We start from the raw sequence: 17,141 nt of genomic DNA on the forward strand, positions 1-17,141 counted from the left end.
CAGCTTAACTTTTCTTGTATAAGATTCCCTCAAAATGTAAAATTCAATCTGCAATGAATTAAAAATATTGATCTGCAAATGTCACTCCTTTGTATTGATACCTTACTAATCAAGGCTGATTACAGTTTTTCTCAGTCGCTTTGGTACATTTCTCAGATCAGAATTGAAATTCTCAAAACTACTTGGTCAATCTAAAAATCATTGCTCCATGTGTGCACATCAAAAAGCAGTTTCTCATTTCTTTGAAAAAGTTGCAAATGCTTTGGTACATCCATGCAAATGATTATGTACAATTCTCTGCTGTTTCCTACATTTTGAAGTGCTTATGTCATGTTGATCAAAATGTATCATAATGGGTCTCTGTTGAATAGTCTCACCCTCCACAACATTTAGGCATTAGTTCATCGCATAAGTCTTCACATGCAAAATGGTTGAACATGGTTTCAGAATATGTCAGTTATATTTCTGTACATTTCCATCAGACTTATTTTCTAAATCTGTCCTAAATTGGTAAATTTCTCCCAGGTGAATTTTGACTTTCTCTAACGAAGGGAAATGTGTGAAGCATCAGATCAACCAATGATCAACCAGTTTTCTGACATAGCTCAAAGGTCCATCTCATGAACCATCAACTCGAACTTGAAATATCATCGGCCACAGAGCTACAGTTGATGTGCCAGGCCAACGGGGCGGGAACATAACCATGGGTGCTGCTAACGCATATTCCCATTATCAGGCCGTATAACACAGAGCGTCTTGTCACCTTTGTAGATACACTCTACAGGGATGTCATCCCTGAACAAGAGAGGGGTCAGCTTTTGCAGGTTACCCATTGTGTTTTGCTATTTGTACGAATTGTTTTGAGAAATGCACTTACTGTTTTGCAAATGTCGAGGATGATTCGAGAAATGTACCAAAGCGACTGAGAAAAACTGTAATACTGTGTATCTGAAAAAGAGATTACAGTTCAAGTTATTGCTCACTTTGTTGGGCTGCTGTGATAGCTTTGGTCCCATTTAACTCGTGTTTCCTTGTTCAGTATAAATAGGGGAAGATCCTGTAGGGCACACGTCGGCAGTAGGTGTCCCACGCCAGTCCGTATTTGGCCCTGCATTGTCTCTCGTCCCGATCCTCTCGGTGAATCAACAAGACGGTGAAATATATGACGTAGAAGTACGGCAGAAGATGTGAGAAACCTAAAGAAACAAACATGTAGACTATCACCGGGAGTTCAGTAGCTTAAATAACTAAATAAACACAGCAACATGTCAAAGAGAACTATGAATTTCAAATGATCTTCTAAACAAAGAAAAACTCGATCAATGCTTATTATGTGAATGACATGACACGCGCTGTAATCATTGTATACCACGTCTCAGCTGTACAGTCTTTATAACAGAAAGATCCTGCAGTGAATACCAGCTCGATGGAGCTCATAATGCTCCCACAGTCGATTTTCTGAGACTGCAACGCTGAGTGTCTCTGAGAAAAACACCTTTTTTATTCCAGTCATTGTTCCTTCAGTCAGGGTCTTGATGTAACTACTGTTCCACTTTGTCAGAGCCGCTTTCATCAGTCCTGAACACGTTGGCATGATTTTTTTTTCATTTTGAGTGCATAATTCAGCAGTTTGTGACATTTACAGCAGCAATTATGGTGGAAACTACAGTACATCTCAATTACAAAGGCAGCGAGAAACTGAAAGTTTGAATGCAAATGAGCTGAATGTGTCAGTGCTAACAAAAGTCTGACAGTCACCACTTTAGGAAGCAGGATTTGAAAGCAACATAAGGCAGCTTACAGAGAACAAATAATGGACTGTTGCCTTTTGTTGTTGCAGCATTAGTTGCAAACACAATATGATTATCTGAATTATTTATCAGAATTTATTAAGTGTCTGAATAAAACAATCGGTAAAGCTGGATATCAAAGTTGGCGGTCAATGCATTGTTAGTATTTCTGTTGTTCTGATAATTGCCTTTGGTTCGGTGCTCTACATTATAATCCATGTTTCGATTAAGGTGACATTTTGTACAGGCATGCTTCAGCCTCTACATTAAAGCCGCTTGATGCCATTTTTCACTCTGCATTGTGTTTTATACTGGTGATAGTTACAGCACTCATCATTGCATACTTTACAAAAAGGTGGGATGGTCCTCTCTAGCTGAGAGGCATGATTTGCATTTGTACCTGTTAATTTATAAAGCGCTTGTTGGGAAGTTACCATCATACTTATCTTCAATGCTAGTCTGGTCCTCTGGAGCAAAACACACCAGATCAACTGATTGGCTCACTCTCCAGGTTCCCAGAGTTAATTCTGAGCTGGGTAGATCTGCCTTTTGCGTGTTTGCACCATCAGCATGGAACTCCCTTCAAAGCCCTTTAAAAATGAATGCACTTGTTTCTTTTAAACATTTTAAATCATTAGTTTTAAATTTTTTAACCTCTGATTGTACCTGTTTTAACTGACTTTGTATAACATTATTTCAATGGTTGTAACATTACTTTTAATTGTTGTCTGTTTTTAATTGATCATCATTATTTTAGGGTTACATCTTTTATTTGCTTGTCATGCATTTTAATGTTTCTTTTACATGCTCGTCGTCATTCTAAATGAGGGCGTGCTCTCAATGATTTTCGAGTTTAAATGAAGTTAATAATAATGTTTGTAATGATAAATATAGCATGATGACATAAACATTAAACGTACTGCTTGTACAGATAAACCCAATGATTATTTTCACATGACTTATCTGTTTCCCTCAGCTTTACTTGGCTTTTAGCATCTTTTAGCCATTTCTTTTGGTTCTGTTTCACTGCCCTTCTGTCCGTTTAAGGCAGATTTTACCCTGTTAAAAATCTCTGAATGACCTCAGTCTATTCAGCCTCTAACAACAGACTGACAGTTGACCACAAACATGACTCCAAAAGATCACAACTTCTTAGATACTGAATGTTAAATGAGTAACCTCTTATCTAACGCTTAGCCATAATGAGGTGTTTTGTCAGTGTTTTGTTCACAGCTTGTTCCTGCTGCTCCCATGTGGCTTGAAAATAATTGCAGAATTAAATCAAATATGAGAATCTTATAATTGTCTACTGATTTTAATCGAATATTTTACGGCATGCAGTTATTTAGACATCATGCAACATACACACTTGAGCTCATTTTGTGAAAAGGTTAATTGAAAAATGGGTGCATCTTTTTGGTATCAATCATAGACTGCATACTTGCGAGTGAAACAAGCCACAGTGAGGATATCCTTAATTTTAAGACTACAATGTTAAAGCCCCAAGTTCTGTATGTTCTGGTCTTTACTATCTTGGTCTTTTGGAGACCGAAGAGACCATACATTATATTTGGAGTTGAATTGGATTCACAAACCCACTCTTAATCTCTACTTTTCTTTATGATCTGTTTTACTCTAAATGGAACCATCATTGAAAAAATGAACACCATGCTGCATTGAACAAGACTTAAGACGATTAACTTGTAAATCCTGAAATTTGCCATTGGAGGAATTGCCTCCTGCTGGCAACTGGGAATAATACAGATTTACGTGTTCAAAACAAGCGGCAACCTCCGCTCTCAAATATGAGTCCAATGCGGAAGTAAACATGTTTACAGCCTGGTACAAAAGACGAGTGTAGTCTGGATAGCTCATTTCTCAATCGGCTCACACTGTGAGGGGGGTGAATTTTTTTCTAACGCGGCAATTTCAAAGATATTGCGATTACGAGTCTTCCAATGAGAGGCCCTGCTGACTGCGACACTGTAGCTGTTGGCTAGGAGGCTCAAACTCCGCCTCTTTACATCACAATTGCTCAACAGCAGCAATATGGCTGCCGTCAACGATTGGCCTCAAAACAGCTCTTTAGAAACAGATGGGTGACGTCAGGGATACTACGTCCATTATTTATACAGTCTATGGTTCAAAATGATTTCATTTCTCAGACCTGGAGTCGTCAGACACTTGTCTATTACTATTTATTAGTCAGATAACCACATGTATTATTAAATCTGTTTAAGAAATGTACTATACAATAATACAAACTTAACATTATATGAATCCACATTGCAGTGTTGACCCCATCTTCAGCAGTTGATGGCTAAGCTTCCATTCTGGTCCTGAGCCTGGTTTCTTAACAAAGGGCGGAGCTGACCAGGATCCCTTGTGGGTAATACACTTACTAGTGACAAGTACCTCATTAGGTCCCACTTTAAAAAAGCTGAACTATCCCTTTAACCAATTAACATGCCTTTATTGTCATGGCCTGGTAACGTTAGACCTCCCTCCTGAAAGAATCGCATGCCATTTCTGTCAGTTTACAATGAAGGCTCCCTGACAATAAAAGGATTACAAATGGCCTTGAGTTCTCTTGTCTTTAGATGTTTGGTTGTTTCCCTATAAAAAGTGCAATACAAACTAATTAAGAAAGAGTTCACTTCTATCATTACTTTTTTGAAACAGTTAACATCATGAGCCTCACAAAGCTATCCTTTGGCATGTGGGTACCAGTCAGGATGACATTTTGATGAGACAAAGATGCTTTTGGAGCAAGTGTGAAACTGCATCAAAAGATCCAACACATGTTTTCATTCTCATGTTAAATATGACTTAAAAACATCTCTTATATATCTTCCTCTGATGAAGACTCTGTGTTTCAAACTGTGTCGGTGTGGCCTGCATGCAAAACAAGCTGTGCTGTGTCATTAAAGCTGTCTTACCACAAGGCAGAGACCAGGCCAGGGCCATGAGGAGGTCACCGAGGTAATTAGGATGACGAACCAGACCCCACCAGCCGGATACAAGCAGACGTTTCCCTGTTGCTGTAGCAATAGTTTCTAGTCCTGCACGGGGTCATGGGAAATGGAGACATTTCAGAGTGAAGTATACAAGTCAATTCAAACCAGCGACACTGTACCACTTCAGGTATTCTGTTAGATTAGTCCTCCTAATACATGCAGCATGAGTCAACAAATATTACAGGAAATAAGATTGGAATGTGTGCTGGTAAATTTCTCCTGATTAATGACATTAAAAGAGTACTGACTTGCAACACTCGGGTGTGTAGGATCCCGTCTAAACTGGTTCTTCTGTGAGTTGGATTTTCTAAAAACATAATATCCAATACCTGAAAAAAAAAGAGAAACCTGTTAGCATCTGTGTCTTTAACTATGAGACGCATCATATCACAGCCAAAGAGGCGATTACCATTTAGCGCTATTATAACTGCTGCTCCGAGTGAGCTCAGAGTCTGTGGGTGCACGACCAGGAAGGCAGCCTGCAGGCCGTATGTGAAGGGAACCCAGGCCAGGTCCCCAAAGACAAGCATGAAGCCGAAACCGTCATGTACAATGTCCATAGTTGTCAGAACAGCCTCCTGTTTTGACACAACAGAGATTAAGGCAGAGCCCAGTAAAAAAGTAAACAGTACAAAGAAACATGGTGGGAAATGTCTCCTCACCTCGTTCCACAGAGCATCTGCCACATACAGCAGCTGGAAACTGTTAACCAGAATCATGGCGAGTGAGGGAGAACCTCTGAGCTCCACTTCCTTCATCAGCATGCCAAAGTTTATAACCACCTGAGAGGAAAACAGGAGAGGTGAAGATTGTGAAGAAGGAACAACCGTCAAAGAAGACTCTGAAAAATTTGTACTTCAGAAGTCAAAATGTAGTATACATTATATTTAAATAGAGACAAGTTGTTTCTGATTTTTCCTGAGTTGTAGACTATCACACAGTCAACACAGTATCATGACTAATCTTTCCAAAAGGTCCTACAGAAAAGTCTTACATCTTCTGTCACTAACGTCTGAATAGAAAACATATAGGGATGTTGAGATGTTACATGTATCTTGGTTAAAAGAGGTCAGTAGCTCTGACTGTGCTTTAAATGTTATGATATTGATTTATATTGAATAAAAAAAAGGAGATCCCCTTAAATAATCACTATTTGAGATGTTTCTGTTCTGGACACAATTGTGAGATGCTGAAAGTTAAAAGTAAATAGTTTTAAAATTCAACAGGAAGCAGAAATCTCCCACACACTGTCTGTAGTCAGTTGGAGGGAGCTTTTTCTGTCCTCTCCTACGCACCAAGCTTAAAAACAATAAGACGAGCAAAGGTTTGACTGTTTTTACTGAACATGAAGATCGAAAAAATGTAAACAAAGGACTGTTTACATCAACATTTTCCAGTATGACTAGATCATCATACTGCCCTTTTTTGCTTGCTTCTGTCGTGCAAATAAAGATAAGCTATTTTTCATTTGATTAATCTCATTTGAAAATTTTACATTTTGTCTTATTGGGTCTGATGGCTCAGACACAGTTCATGATGCTCGTCCTTGTCCTCTAATAAATGTCTCACTGGGTCAGCTCATCAGGGAGAGCTTGTCGTTCTGTGTCAGAATTAAGGCATGGGAGAGCAACATCGCCCCCTGTTGGACTGTTTGGGTTCTCAACCAGAGGTAACTAACAGTGATGATGATGAGTACTAACTCATAATAATTCAGACTTACAAAATTAACTGTAGTTTGACAGCATAAACCTGTTACAAGGTTTAGAGAGGTCAGTTATGAGTTTCAGTTTTTGACATTTCATTTGATCTTTGTTCTGCCAAGGTTTTTAACAAATCAAAGTTAAATCAAGTTAAATGTTTTATCGTTGTGTGAGAAATTTTAAATTCCATCCTTCAGATTTTCTCACTGTTGAAAGTAACTCAAGGGAAATTGCTATCTCTCTATAAGTATTTACTTGCACTGCTATTGGCCCTTGGCCAGTGACAGTTTCACAGTGCACAAACAGACACAGTATATAAACCATTGCACTGGCAGTTTTATCAATGTCAGACAACAAGGGTTGTATTTAGGAGTAAATTTATCACCACATCTTCTGGTAAACTCACCCAGCCAGTCAGTCCCGGCCTAAGCTCACAGAAATATTTGAGGTCAAAGTTTCCAATCCGAGGATTGAGCTCCCGTCCGATGAAGAAGTCATACAGTGGATTTCCTAAACGTGAACAAGGAGAGTATGCCTTAAATATTATGTTTACAGGTGATAAATCTGTCATGTCAATGACATATCAGCATTTTTTTAAACCATATATGATAATTTAGAAGTCAGTGAGTTAGCAACTAGTTGTAGCACAACTGTTTCCCAAAAACTCTGTTTCTATGATGCGATCAAGCTTAGAGATATCCAGCTGATCTTTGTCAAAAAGTGTATGCGCCTGTTTGAGCCCTGTCAAAGAAGAATTTCTGCCACGATCTGGGGCAGACAATAAAGCTCTATCTATCTATCTATCTATCTATCTATCTATCTATCTATCTATCTATCTATCTATCTATCTATCTATCTATCTATCTATCTATCTATCTATCTATCTATTTAAATATATTCCTTTAAATGTAAATCAAATGTTGGCATCAAATGTTTTCTAAATCCTCACATCCAGTTTCTTTTTACATTTCACAGTGTCCCACTTTTTTGGAAACAGGGTAGCATATTTTCTTTATGAAACAATTTATGTCTATAAGATTTATATAATCTACAGTCTGATCCACTCATAAACCAAGTGTTTTTGACAGTCAACATTTTGACATGTAATGTTTGGAAAAGCAAAAGGTACAATCAAAACTACTTAGGTTTGCGACCCGTCAATGACAGTGCTACTTTCACTAGGTCTCCTAATAACAAGACTAAATCTCTCCTCCTAAAAAAAGTTGTATATTTATCTGAAATATTTAATCCTGCATCCACCATAGGTCATTGGGGATTTAACACCATGTTTGTTTGTCTTAACCTTGTGCATTAATTGGAGTTCTGATTGTTTTTATTGATTTCCTGTCTACGTGAAGCGCTTTGTATTTAATTTTGTTCTACGAAAAGAGCAAAACAAATAAAGTCTGACTAATTGATTGATTCCACCGTTTCCTCTCTGCTTCAATTCAGGTCTTTTCAGACTTTTTCTAAACTTCCCTGAGTGCCCTGTACAAAAACCCTGAAAGCAGCTGTTTTTTAAATAGCTTTTTCTTTTGATTGCTGTTTGCTGTTTATTCATACATGTAAAACAAGGAACCATAATGGTGAACTGAGAGTCTATGTTGTTGAGAGGGGATTTATTCTGAGTCAGTGAAGCTTCACTGGTTTAAGTTCAATGCTATCATTTGCTGTTGCAAATCCAGATGTAAGAAAAGCTCAAGTTTTATAAGTATAATGCTTACTTCAGTAACCCCCCAGGTTCAGCAAATTAACAAGCTAACCTACATTAACTAATTAGCACTGCATAAAAGGTCAGTAAATGAAAACTGAGGACAATATCCACATCTTTAACACTGGATCAATCATTTTGCCTTGTCTGACCTACAATCTCTGTAAATCATACATACATGTCCACATTTTATTAGTCACCAAAGTTAATACACGCTTATAGAGGACTGTTTTTGTATTTTTTTGTTACGTTTTGCTGGAAATGTTGCAGCCCTGCAGTTCTTTCTTTGCACAAACTGGGTTAAATATAATAATCAGTGAGCAGGAGCTGAATCACAATACTTGACGTTCTCTGGTTTCTGCCTTTTGGATGCAGTCGGGCACAGCTTCTCAGTGTAGCAAGGTCAGACTACTTGAAAGTGAGTGTTCAGTTGCTGCTTGATGCCTGCAGGCTTCTGAAGAGCCAGGCTGATAGATTATTACCCAGAGGAATACCAAAACCTCCACCAAGTAAAAAAGCCTTGAAATACACAGTGCATCACAGATAGCAGCTTTTAAACAGTATTTTACAGTGAGGTTTTCCTGTAATGATGAACTCTTATTCTCACCTGTGTTGCCCCCCAATGCGAGACCATGAGAAGGAATCCAAAAGGAGCGCATGTAGAGGTAGACGGAGAACAGGAATGACACTGCTATTGCACACACCGCCAGAGGCAACAGCAGCTCAAACAGATACCCCAGAGGAGCCCCGAGCCCAAGAAACAACAGCAGCAACACACCGCTGACGCACAGGCCATGAAAACCTGAGGGAGACGCACAAACACAAGTAAGTCCTGCAGCCTGAAGGCAGACGTGATGACTGAATCCGGTCTAAAAAAAGGTAAAAGTTGTAAGATGTGAAACTTCAGGTTGCATAACTTAAGTCAACTTTTATTTGAGGTGAGTAGGTTGACAAGTGTAGAGGTTACCTCAAAAATAAAAAGTCAGAACAGCTGAATATTGCTTCAGTGAAGAATAAAAAATGCAAGGCTATTACACTTGAAGTTGGGTAAAACTCAATACAGACACAGAACAGCTTTAATATAATTCCTAGAACTATAGAAATACACAATGCAGAAAATATGAAGGTAATACTGTGTATCAAGTAATCAACTTTACTAATGGAATTAGCAAAATAAACATACCATTTATGGGATACTTGAGACGGGTTCCATCTCTCAGCACTAATCCTTCAGACACCTGCAGATAAACACATTCATTTCAAAACAATGTTTACATATTTGTAATCAAAACAGAGTATGAGGCCCTAACAAAATCATGTTCTCACAGTAAAGTCTTATCTTCTCATTTTGCTAGAAGAACCTATTTGGGTCACAAGCCATCGAATCAAACTTCATATATATTTTTGTTTTCATGTGCATAATATATATCATAATGCAAGGGCTGGGTAACAATGTATATTTTTACATCTCCATATTACCTCTATTTTATTAGTATTGCAAATGCACACAGCAACAACATAACAAGGTGTTTTCAGCCACCATTATCTCACATCATTGGATGTTGCGTGTAGTTGATAGAGTTTACAAATTTATAATATTACATTAATGAGCAGTTTGTTGACCGTGTTAGACTGTCTTAAAAGATGGACAACACAACACCTCCCCAAAAGTGAAGCCAAACCATTTGAGGAAGTAACCTGTTGTTGAAACTCCCTCCACTGACTAGCTACAGAATGAGACATGAAGCCTGCCTCCTCCATGTTAACAGATGGGACATGAGTCAGACTTAGAAACCACTATACATATCAGCTCTTCTCAAACATAGTTGCTGTCACTACACTTAAATCTTATCATGCTGATTTATGCCAGAGTTTCATTTTTGTGAGAAGTTTAGTTGTAATTAGTCATTTCAGGCTAAAAATAAGAGGATGTGACTAACTGTTCTAACACTAACACTAGGGTCATTTAATGCTCCATAACTGTGAGTGTCTGCTCAGACCGACTCAAGAATCTGTTTTGCTGTGGGCAGGGCTAAACCGTGGGACTAAGGATGGGTACCGGATTCGGTACCTTTATAGGCACCAACCAAATTTCGTTGGTACTACTGAGTACCGATTCACGTAAAATCAAACGGTACCATGTTTCGGTACCTAAACGCATCCTTGTGACTGTGAGGGAGTGGAAGAGGAGGCGATTTTCCATACTTTTGCCCTGTAATAATGTTAGATACTGATCGGGTGGACGTCTCTACTCTCTGCTCTCTGCTCTCTGCTCTCTGCATCTGCGCAGGATCGCGACAAACAGAGCCTGCAGCTGCCCGGCGCGCGCACTCACCGCGAGGCAGAGCTGCAGGAGGATTAATTAGAGATGGACTCTCTCGCTCCGACTACCTGCCATGTTTGTAATTGTTCCTGTGTGCGTGAATGCCCAACAAGTAAGTTGTGTGTCCTGTTATTATAAAGAGACGGAGAACTGACTTTTTCCCGTCTGCAGGCATTCACGTGTGTTAATTGATAAACTCCCGAAAGAGCAATTAGACGCCACGAGCACGTTTCAGCTAATATATCTAATCACCTATAATCCTGTTTCTGTTCATTTCATGTTGAAGAAATTCATATATACAAACAGTTTGATGTTGTTTTGATATATTTGTTAAAGTTTATATATTGAGAAATAAATATGTTAACTTTAAAAATGTTGAGATTTTATTATTTAAAAAAATAACATTTATTACCACACAAACACACACTAAAGTACCGAAAATTGGTACCGTTGAGTACCGGTACCGATTCCCAGGTACCGGGCATCGGTACCGTATCGGTTCAAATGTGAAAGGTACCCATCCCTACGTGGGACCTTTGCCATTTTATTAGTCGATTAAATCTGTGTTTTGGTTAGTGCAGGGGCAGGCCGTTGATTCTGAGGATCCACCAGCTGAGACCTACAACATGGACTCAGGTTAAAAAAAGACGTCATTGGTGATATATATCAGCGTCTAAGGGGTTATGTTGGCTTCATTCAGGAAGACGTGGAGATGTGTTGTCAATCTTTGTATACAGTGATTGTACATTGAATTTCCAACCTGTGTTCCTTTGAAGTGAGAAATCAAGGCAAACTCAAAAAAGGTCATCAGTAAGTCATACGTAACTTATTTAAACAGCAATTAAACAAGATGATCATACTCTCACATTCCCACTGTAGATAGATGAATGTTGTCATTTCATCCTCCACCATTTAGCTTCAAAATATTCATTATGTCCTCGCTCTACATCATGCTGTCATGAACTAAAGTTTATTAGATGACTCAATGAGTGGTTGTATCACCAAACCTGCCACATGCCCTTAAAAAGTCTTTTATTTAGCCTAAAAAACAAGCCTTTGAATTAACCCACCTTTCCTAGTGGCATCAGATAGAGGAGAGCATGTAGAGCGATCCAGCCCAGCAGAAGCACAGGGGCAAGAGGGTCCCACAACTGGTCAGTGGAGGGGAGAGGAGGGGGCCACTGGAACACACTGGCCTCAGGGCATCGACTCACAGAGATCAGAAACAGCACCGTCAGTGGAAGAAAGATGGGGATGCATACAGCACCTGAGAGAGGATGGCAGATAACGATGAGACAACAGACTGGGTGTGTTTGGACAACATGGCTGACAACACAGAGCTGAAAACAGGTTATAGAAAGATGTGAAACAGCATCCATGTGAATATTAAAGCATGTTAAATAAATAACTACAAGTATTAAAATGATTAAATTAGCTGTCAGTGGGAGTGCAAAGAAAAAACTGGTGTATCGCTTCAGTATTGTCTGATCTGTAGTCTGCTGAGAGCCGAGCTGTCAGCTTCAAAACATGATTTTACTTTTAAAATAAGTGGAGAGCAAATTGGCTGTGATGCTCAATTTAAAGGAGACAGCAGGGGAGGAAGGAACACAAGTGTACACACACACACACACACACACACACACACACACACACACACACACACACACACACACACACACACACACACACACACACACACACACACACACATAGGCTGTGATGTATTTGTTCTCTCATATCACATCATGTCTAAAATGTAAAGTCTAACTTGGGTGGTTGTGATGACTTTCAATTAGAGCTGTAATGAGCAGTCCTGCTGATAGAGTCCATGCTGTGAAACTAGTGATCTATACTGCAGAGAGTCATGTCGTCTTATTACTTTTACCCTGGCAGCAGTTTTATGACTGACAAAAGAGGCAAATACAGTGGAAAACTTTTAGGAGCATTTTTTACATAAAGAAACGTCACAGTCTGAATGTCACATCTAGTAAAGTAGTCTAAAAGTTTTTTTGTATGTCAGCTGTTAACGTTACTGTTTCTCGCTCTTTGTTTGAGATACTCCTTAAATGCAGAGTCACCTGTGTAGAAAAACACCATACTACAAGGCAGACAAGGGAAAACAGGTCCCATAAGTTAATGATTATTATTCTGTGTAACCAATTTTTGTTTGTTCGCACACATTATCTTGTGTGAATGTAGCAGAATGAATCATTGTACTAGCCATCAATTGCTTTCTTTGGCCATCATTTGTCATTATTTGCTCCTATTTGGCACTATTTTGCTTTTTTAATACTGCTTTGTATTCTTATTAGCTTTAAACCAAGACTGGCATTTTGTGTATAACATTAGCACCATCTGCTGGAATCTGAACAGGTATGAGGGATGTGCCCCAAAATGTGTTGATATCGTAGACTGTATAAAATATGGACGTAGTATCCGTGACATCACTTGTCTGTTCCTGAACGCTGTTTTGAAGCCAATTGATGGCGGCAGCCATATTGGAAATGCGGAACTCAACCAGGCATAGTGTGACGTAAAGAGGTGGAGTTTGAGCCTCTGAGCCAACAGCTATGCGTTCCCGACCTGGAGTCACGTCAGTCATGCCCTTATTTCGGCAAAAACTCGCAATCTTAATATCTTCTGAACCGTCGCGTTAGAAAAAAATTCACCCCCCCATACAGTGTGTGCTGATAGAGAAATTAGCTACTGTAGCCAAGCTGTTTTTGAACCAGGCTGTAAACATGTTTATTAAAGCTGGAAAGATCGCCTTTTTAAAATTGGTGTGTATGTGGTTTCCGGTGTTTCTGCAGCCAGCCTCAAGCAGATTCTCTATGAACTGCATTTTATAACACTGCAGCGTGGGCTTCATACTTTGAGACCAGAAGTTGACGCTTGGTTGATATGTAAAAAAATACTTGGTAAAAGCGTTATTTATTCATATGGTTATGTTTGAGAGAACCTCTGAATTTAGTATCAAACACTTTTGTGATGGCATCGATTTGTACAGTGATTTTGGCTTGCTACATTATGCTTTTCCAGCATAATGGTTGCTAAAATATGAAAATGTGTTCAAGTAATCTATGGAGCTCATTTTTGCCACAAAGCTGGCAGCGAGAGACCTCATATGTTTCTGGTATTTATTTATGTTATCTATGTGTGTATGCCTGTACCGACTGTGGCAGCAAATTTCCTTGTTGAATGACGTTGTTTATACCTAGGCTAGAAGTCTGTGCACATTTTTCACCACGTCATGCGTGATTTTGGAAATATTGTAAATTTACTTATTTAGTTGTGTATATACATTGTGTATATATGTTGTAAGATATGCTTATTTTTACTTCTTTAATTTTAATTGCTAATAACTTTTTAATAATTGCTATTTTATATGCTCTTGTTTGCTTTATTCTGTTTTGCACCGTCTACTTTGCTGCTGTAACACTTAAATTTCCCCATTGTGGGACGAATAAAGGATATCTTATCTTATACAAGAAAGGTCTCTCTATCAATCTATCTATCTCTGGTCTTGTCAGAATAATGGCATGTAAGAGTCAAAGGCAATGTTTATGCTTGGCTCATCACAACAAGGGAGTGCACAACTATTACAGGAACAAGTTGTCTCGTGCATAAAAGATAACTTAAGTGTAAACTTTTCTCTTTTTGTGGAACTTCAGGGGCTATGCAAACCACTGTAATTAAAATCCAAATGAATGCACTATAAGTAAATGAGGGCAGATATATCCGTACTAACCCTGAAAAGTAAAATCTAAAGAAAAATGCTGCAGATCCAGTCGGTCAAAGGGAAGTCTGCTGGCTTTCAAGGACATTGCATAGACTCAGGAGTCTGCCTTTGTCTCCTTAAGGAACTCATCAGCCACTGAAGAGGATCATGATGTAATCAAGTTTTCACGATTTGGAGCAGTTTGCACATATTGGAGAGCATGAATAAAACGGGGAAACACGTTTTTGCTGATTTCTCTTTAGATGCAGCAAATGTTGCTAATAAATGTGGGGTTCATGACTTGGTGAATACTATGGTTTACATAAAATAAGAAGTGTTGGTGCCTGATCTACTGTAACTCACCCAGAGTTCCTCCAAATTCCCGCTCTGTGTCATGTGGAGACTTGTGTTTGAGTGTTTGAGTGTTCAGCTTCATTGTTGCTCTCCTGTGAAATGAGTAAACAACATATGTCAGTAAAAATTAACAGAAAGAAAGACAGGAATAATGAGACCATCAGGCTATTTAGTAACAATGAGAGGAGTAAGACAAAGTAACCAAGCTTTCTCATCTATTTTCAATAATTAGATTTATCAAAATATAACATTAATCCTCATTATAATCCGTAGTCAAACTAAAAGCAATTAACATCTGACTCTTTAAAAAAAGCACCCAGGGTTCCTTTTTAAACAGGCCGTTAATTTATTTCAGTTCCCTCTGACCTCAGCACAGTATGAGCCTCGCTATAAATTAAGTTAATACTGTGAAATATACACTTAAGCATATTTTCTGTGAGCTCAAATTGGAGAGGTTTCTTTTAGATGTCTTTTCATATCTATGACAAATGTATCATTTATACTGCACTAAAACTTATGCACAAAATGAATGATACAACTTCAACGTATGGCTGACATGACAGGTCCTCACTACAGAGCTGTGCACAGCTGCTGCCATTTGCACAGAATCACAAAAAACATTACACATCAATGAGTATGACTTAAAAAGTTACTGTGACATCGACAAAGAAAAAGGTTTAGAAGAAGTACTGGCAAAAACTTGACATCTTTTCCACATCTGGTCTGCTACTGACATTGCTGGATGTCTCCTTTGTTACACTGAACAATTAGGACCATGGACCATGATTTATTAGTCTTTCATTATATTTATTTAAAAAAAATCCAGATCACATTATAATCTACTTTATTCTTTGATAACTGTATTTCAAAGTATTTTACTCAACCAGCAATGTAAAAATGGTGGCATTTAAAGAAGTATTAAGCATAGATCTAAGTAAAGTAATCCAGTTTTATGTTTTGGTATTTAAGGTCCAGTTGTCTCAGTAGTATTTTTGAACAGAGCCCTTTTACATGCATAATATTTTTACATAACATTGTTTCTCCTTTCCCTAAAGTTTTCTATCATCAGTTAGTGAACACAATTATTTAGGCTCCAACTTTTCAAATGTGGATATCTTAAAGGTTAGATTAGAAAATCTTTATTGTCCCCAAGGGGCAATTTGGTTCGCAACAGCAGTCCTACACACATCCTATACAACTAATACACACAACAACAATCACAAGTTCACAAATCAATTCAAGAACATATCCATATAACTTAACTCCCGTGGATGACATCATCCTTCCTGTACATGAGACAAAGGCAAGGTCCTACAGCTTGCTTAAAAACCCAACAACTGAGGGCACAAATGATCTAAGATATTGGTTTGATCTTGCCTTCCTAGTATCAGTGAACCTCCTCCCTGTTGGCAAGAGTTTAAACTCTGAAAAAAGGGGGTGGTGAGGGTCTTCAAGGGTGGTCTTTGCCTTCTGAGTGGCTCTCACTTGATAAAGATGTCCAAGATTATTAAGATTAGTACCAATGATCTTGCAGCAGACTTTGACAATGTAATCTAACCTGTTTTTGTTAAAAATGCTGTGGTTACCAAACCAAGAGGTCATTGTAAAAGTTAAAATAGACTCAATAAAAGATGAATAAAATATTTTTAAAAGTGATCTGTCAAAAGTTAAGCAGAAGTTCAACTTATGGGGAGCATAATAAAGCCACTTGCATTAAATCTGTCAGTAGAAGAACACAGATAATGTACCAAAATATGACAAATAAATCTTAAAAGTTGACATTTTCATAGAATAAGAGAACTAAACCCTGATGTATTAGTTTTCCATTGTTTGAGCAGCCTCTGGTACATTAAATAATGGCACTCATCATTAACCCTAGGGAAGTACTTGAAATATTTCAAATAGTAAATTGGAAGCAAAGTTCAGGTCAAAGTGCTGTTGGTTTTTGTGTCGTTGCACAGCGACATCTTAAACATGAGAGGACGTTTACCTGATGATGCTAACATAACCTGAGCGCGAGGCAAACAGAAAAAAAAAAATATATATACAAGCATTTAAAGAGCACGAGTCTGTTTGTCCGTTAACACTGTAAATACGGTGTCTTACCGGTGTCAGGCATAAAGGTGAAGGCAGGATAAAATTTTGAATCTAGTGGAGTAGATCTATTCAGCAGCATGCAGATGGAAACGCCCTCGAAGGACGTCTCACAGTACGGAGCAGATCTCAGCCAATCAGAATCCTACACTGTCATCAGAAGAGGGTGGGGACAAGGGGGCTCAGCCAATCAGATGAGCGCATCAGGTGGCGACAGTCCACGCATACTTAGAGAGAGGAAGTTGAGAAATACACCTGACTGATATAATAGCAATAGTACTGTAGAGGATTAGGGACACTGACAAATAATAATAAATTAAGGTCCAATATATTTTTTATATGTTTTTATTCTGCGAAAAAAGTCGAAGTTCCGAGATTAAAGTCAGAATACTGAGAAAAAAGTCAGAGTTTTAAGATTAAAGTCAGAATTCCAA

General features: G+C 38.4%; 1 protein-coding gene across 1 annotated transcript; it reads right to left on the reverse strand.

Annotated features, from left to right (window-relative positions):
* Positions 1 to 404: 404 nt before the first annotated feature.
* Positions 405 to 16,821, reverse strand: tm7sf2 (transmembrane 7 superfamily member 2). Its single transcript, XM_034683906.1, has 11 exons — positions 16,720 to 16,821; positions 14,623 to 14,705; positions 11,612 to 11,808; positions 9,402 to 9,456; positions 8,826 to 9,020; positions 6,914 to 7,017; positions 5,470 to 5,589; positions 5,217 to 5,385; positions 5,056 to 5,136; positions 4,730 to 4,852; positions 405 to 1,196 (listed from the first exon to the last, which is right to left on the reverse strand). The coding sequence occupies exons 2-11, from the start codon at positions 14,693 to 14,695 to the stop codon at positions 1,036 to 1,038; spliced, it is 1,278 nt and encodes a 425-aa protein (XP_034539797.1). The 5' UTR covers positions 14,696 to 14,705; positions 16,720 to 16,821; the 3' UTR covers positions 405 to 1,035.
* Between the last annotated feature and the right edge of the window lie 320 nt (positions 16,822 to 17,141).

This window comes from Notolabrus celidotus, chromosome 5 (assembly GCF_009762535.1).
Source record: "Notolabrus celidotus isolate fNotCel1 chromosome 5, fNotCel1.pri, whole genome shotgun sequence".
In the NCBI taxonomy this organism is placed as follows: Eukaryota; Metazoa; Chordata; class Actinopteri; order Labriformes; family Labridae; genus Notolabrus; species Notolabrus celidotus.

Coding starts and splice junctions, on each gene's coding strand:
- tm7sf2 (XM_034683906.1), bottom strand. CDS start 14,695: ATGAAGCTGAACACTCAAACACTCAAACACAAGTCTCCACATGACACA. Junction 9,457..11,611: donor ATCTGATGCCACTAGGAAAG/GTGGGTTAATTC, acceptor GTTTATCTGCAG/GTGTCTGAAGGATTAGTGCT. Junction 5,137..5,216: donor AGTTATAATAGCGCTAAATG/GTAATCGCCTCT, acceptor TTTTTTTTTCAG/GTATTGGATATTATGTTTTT.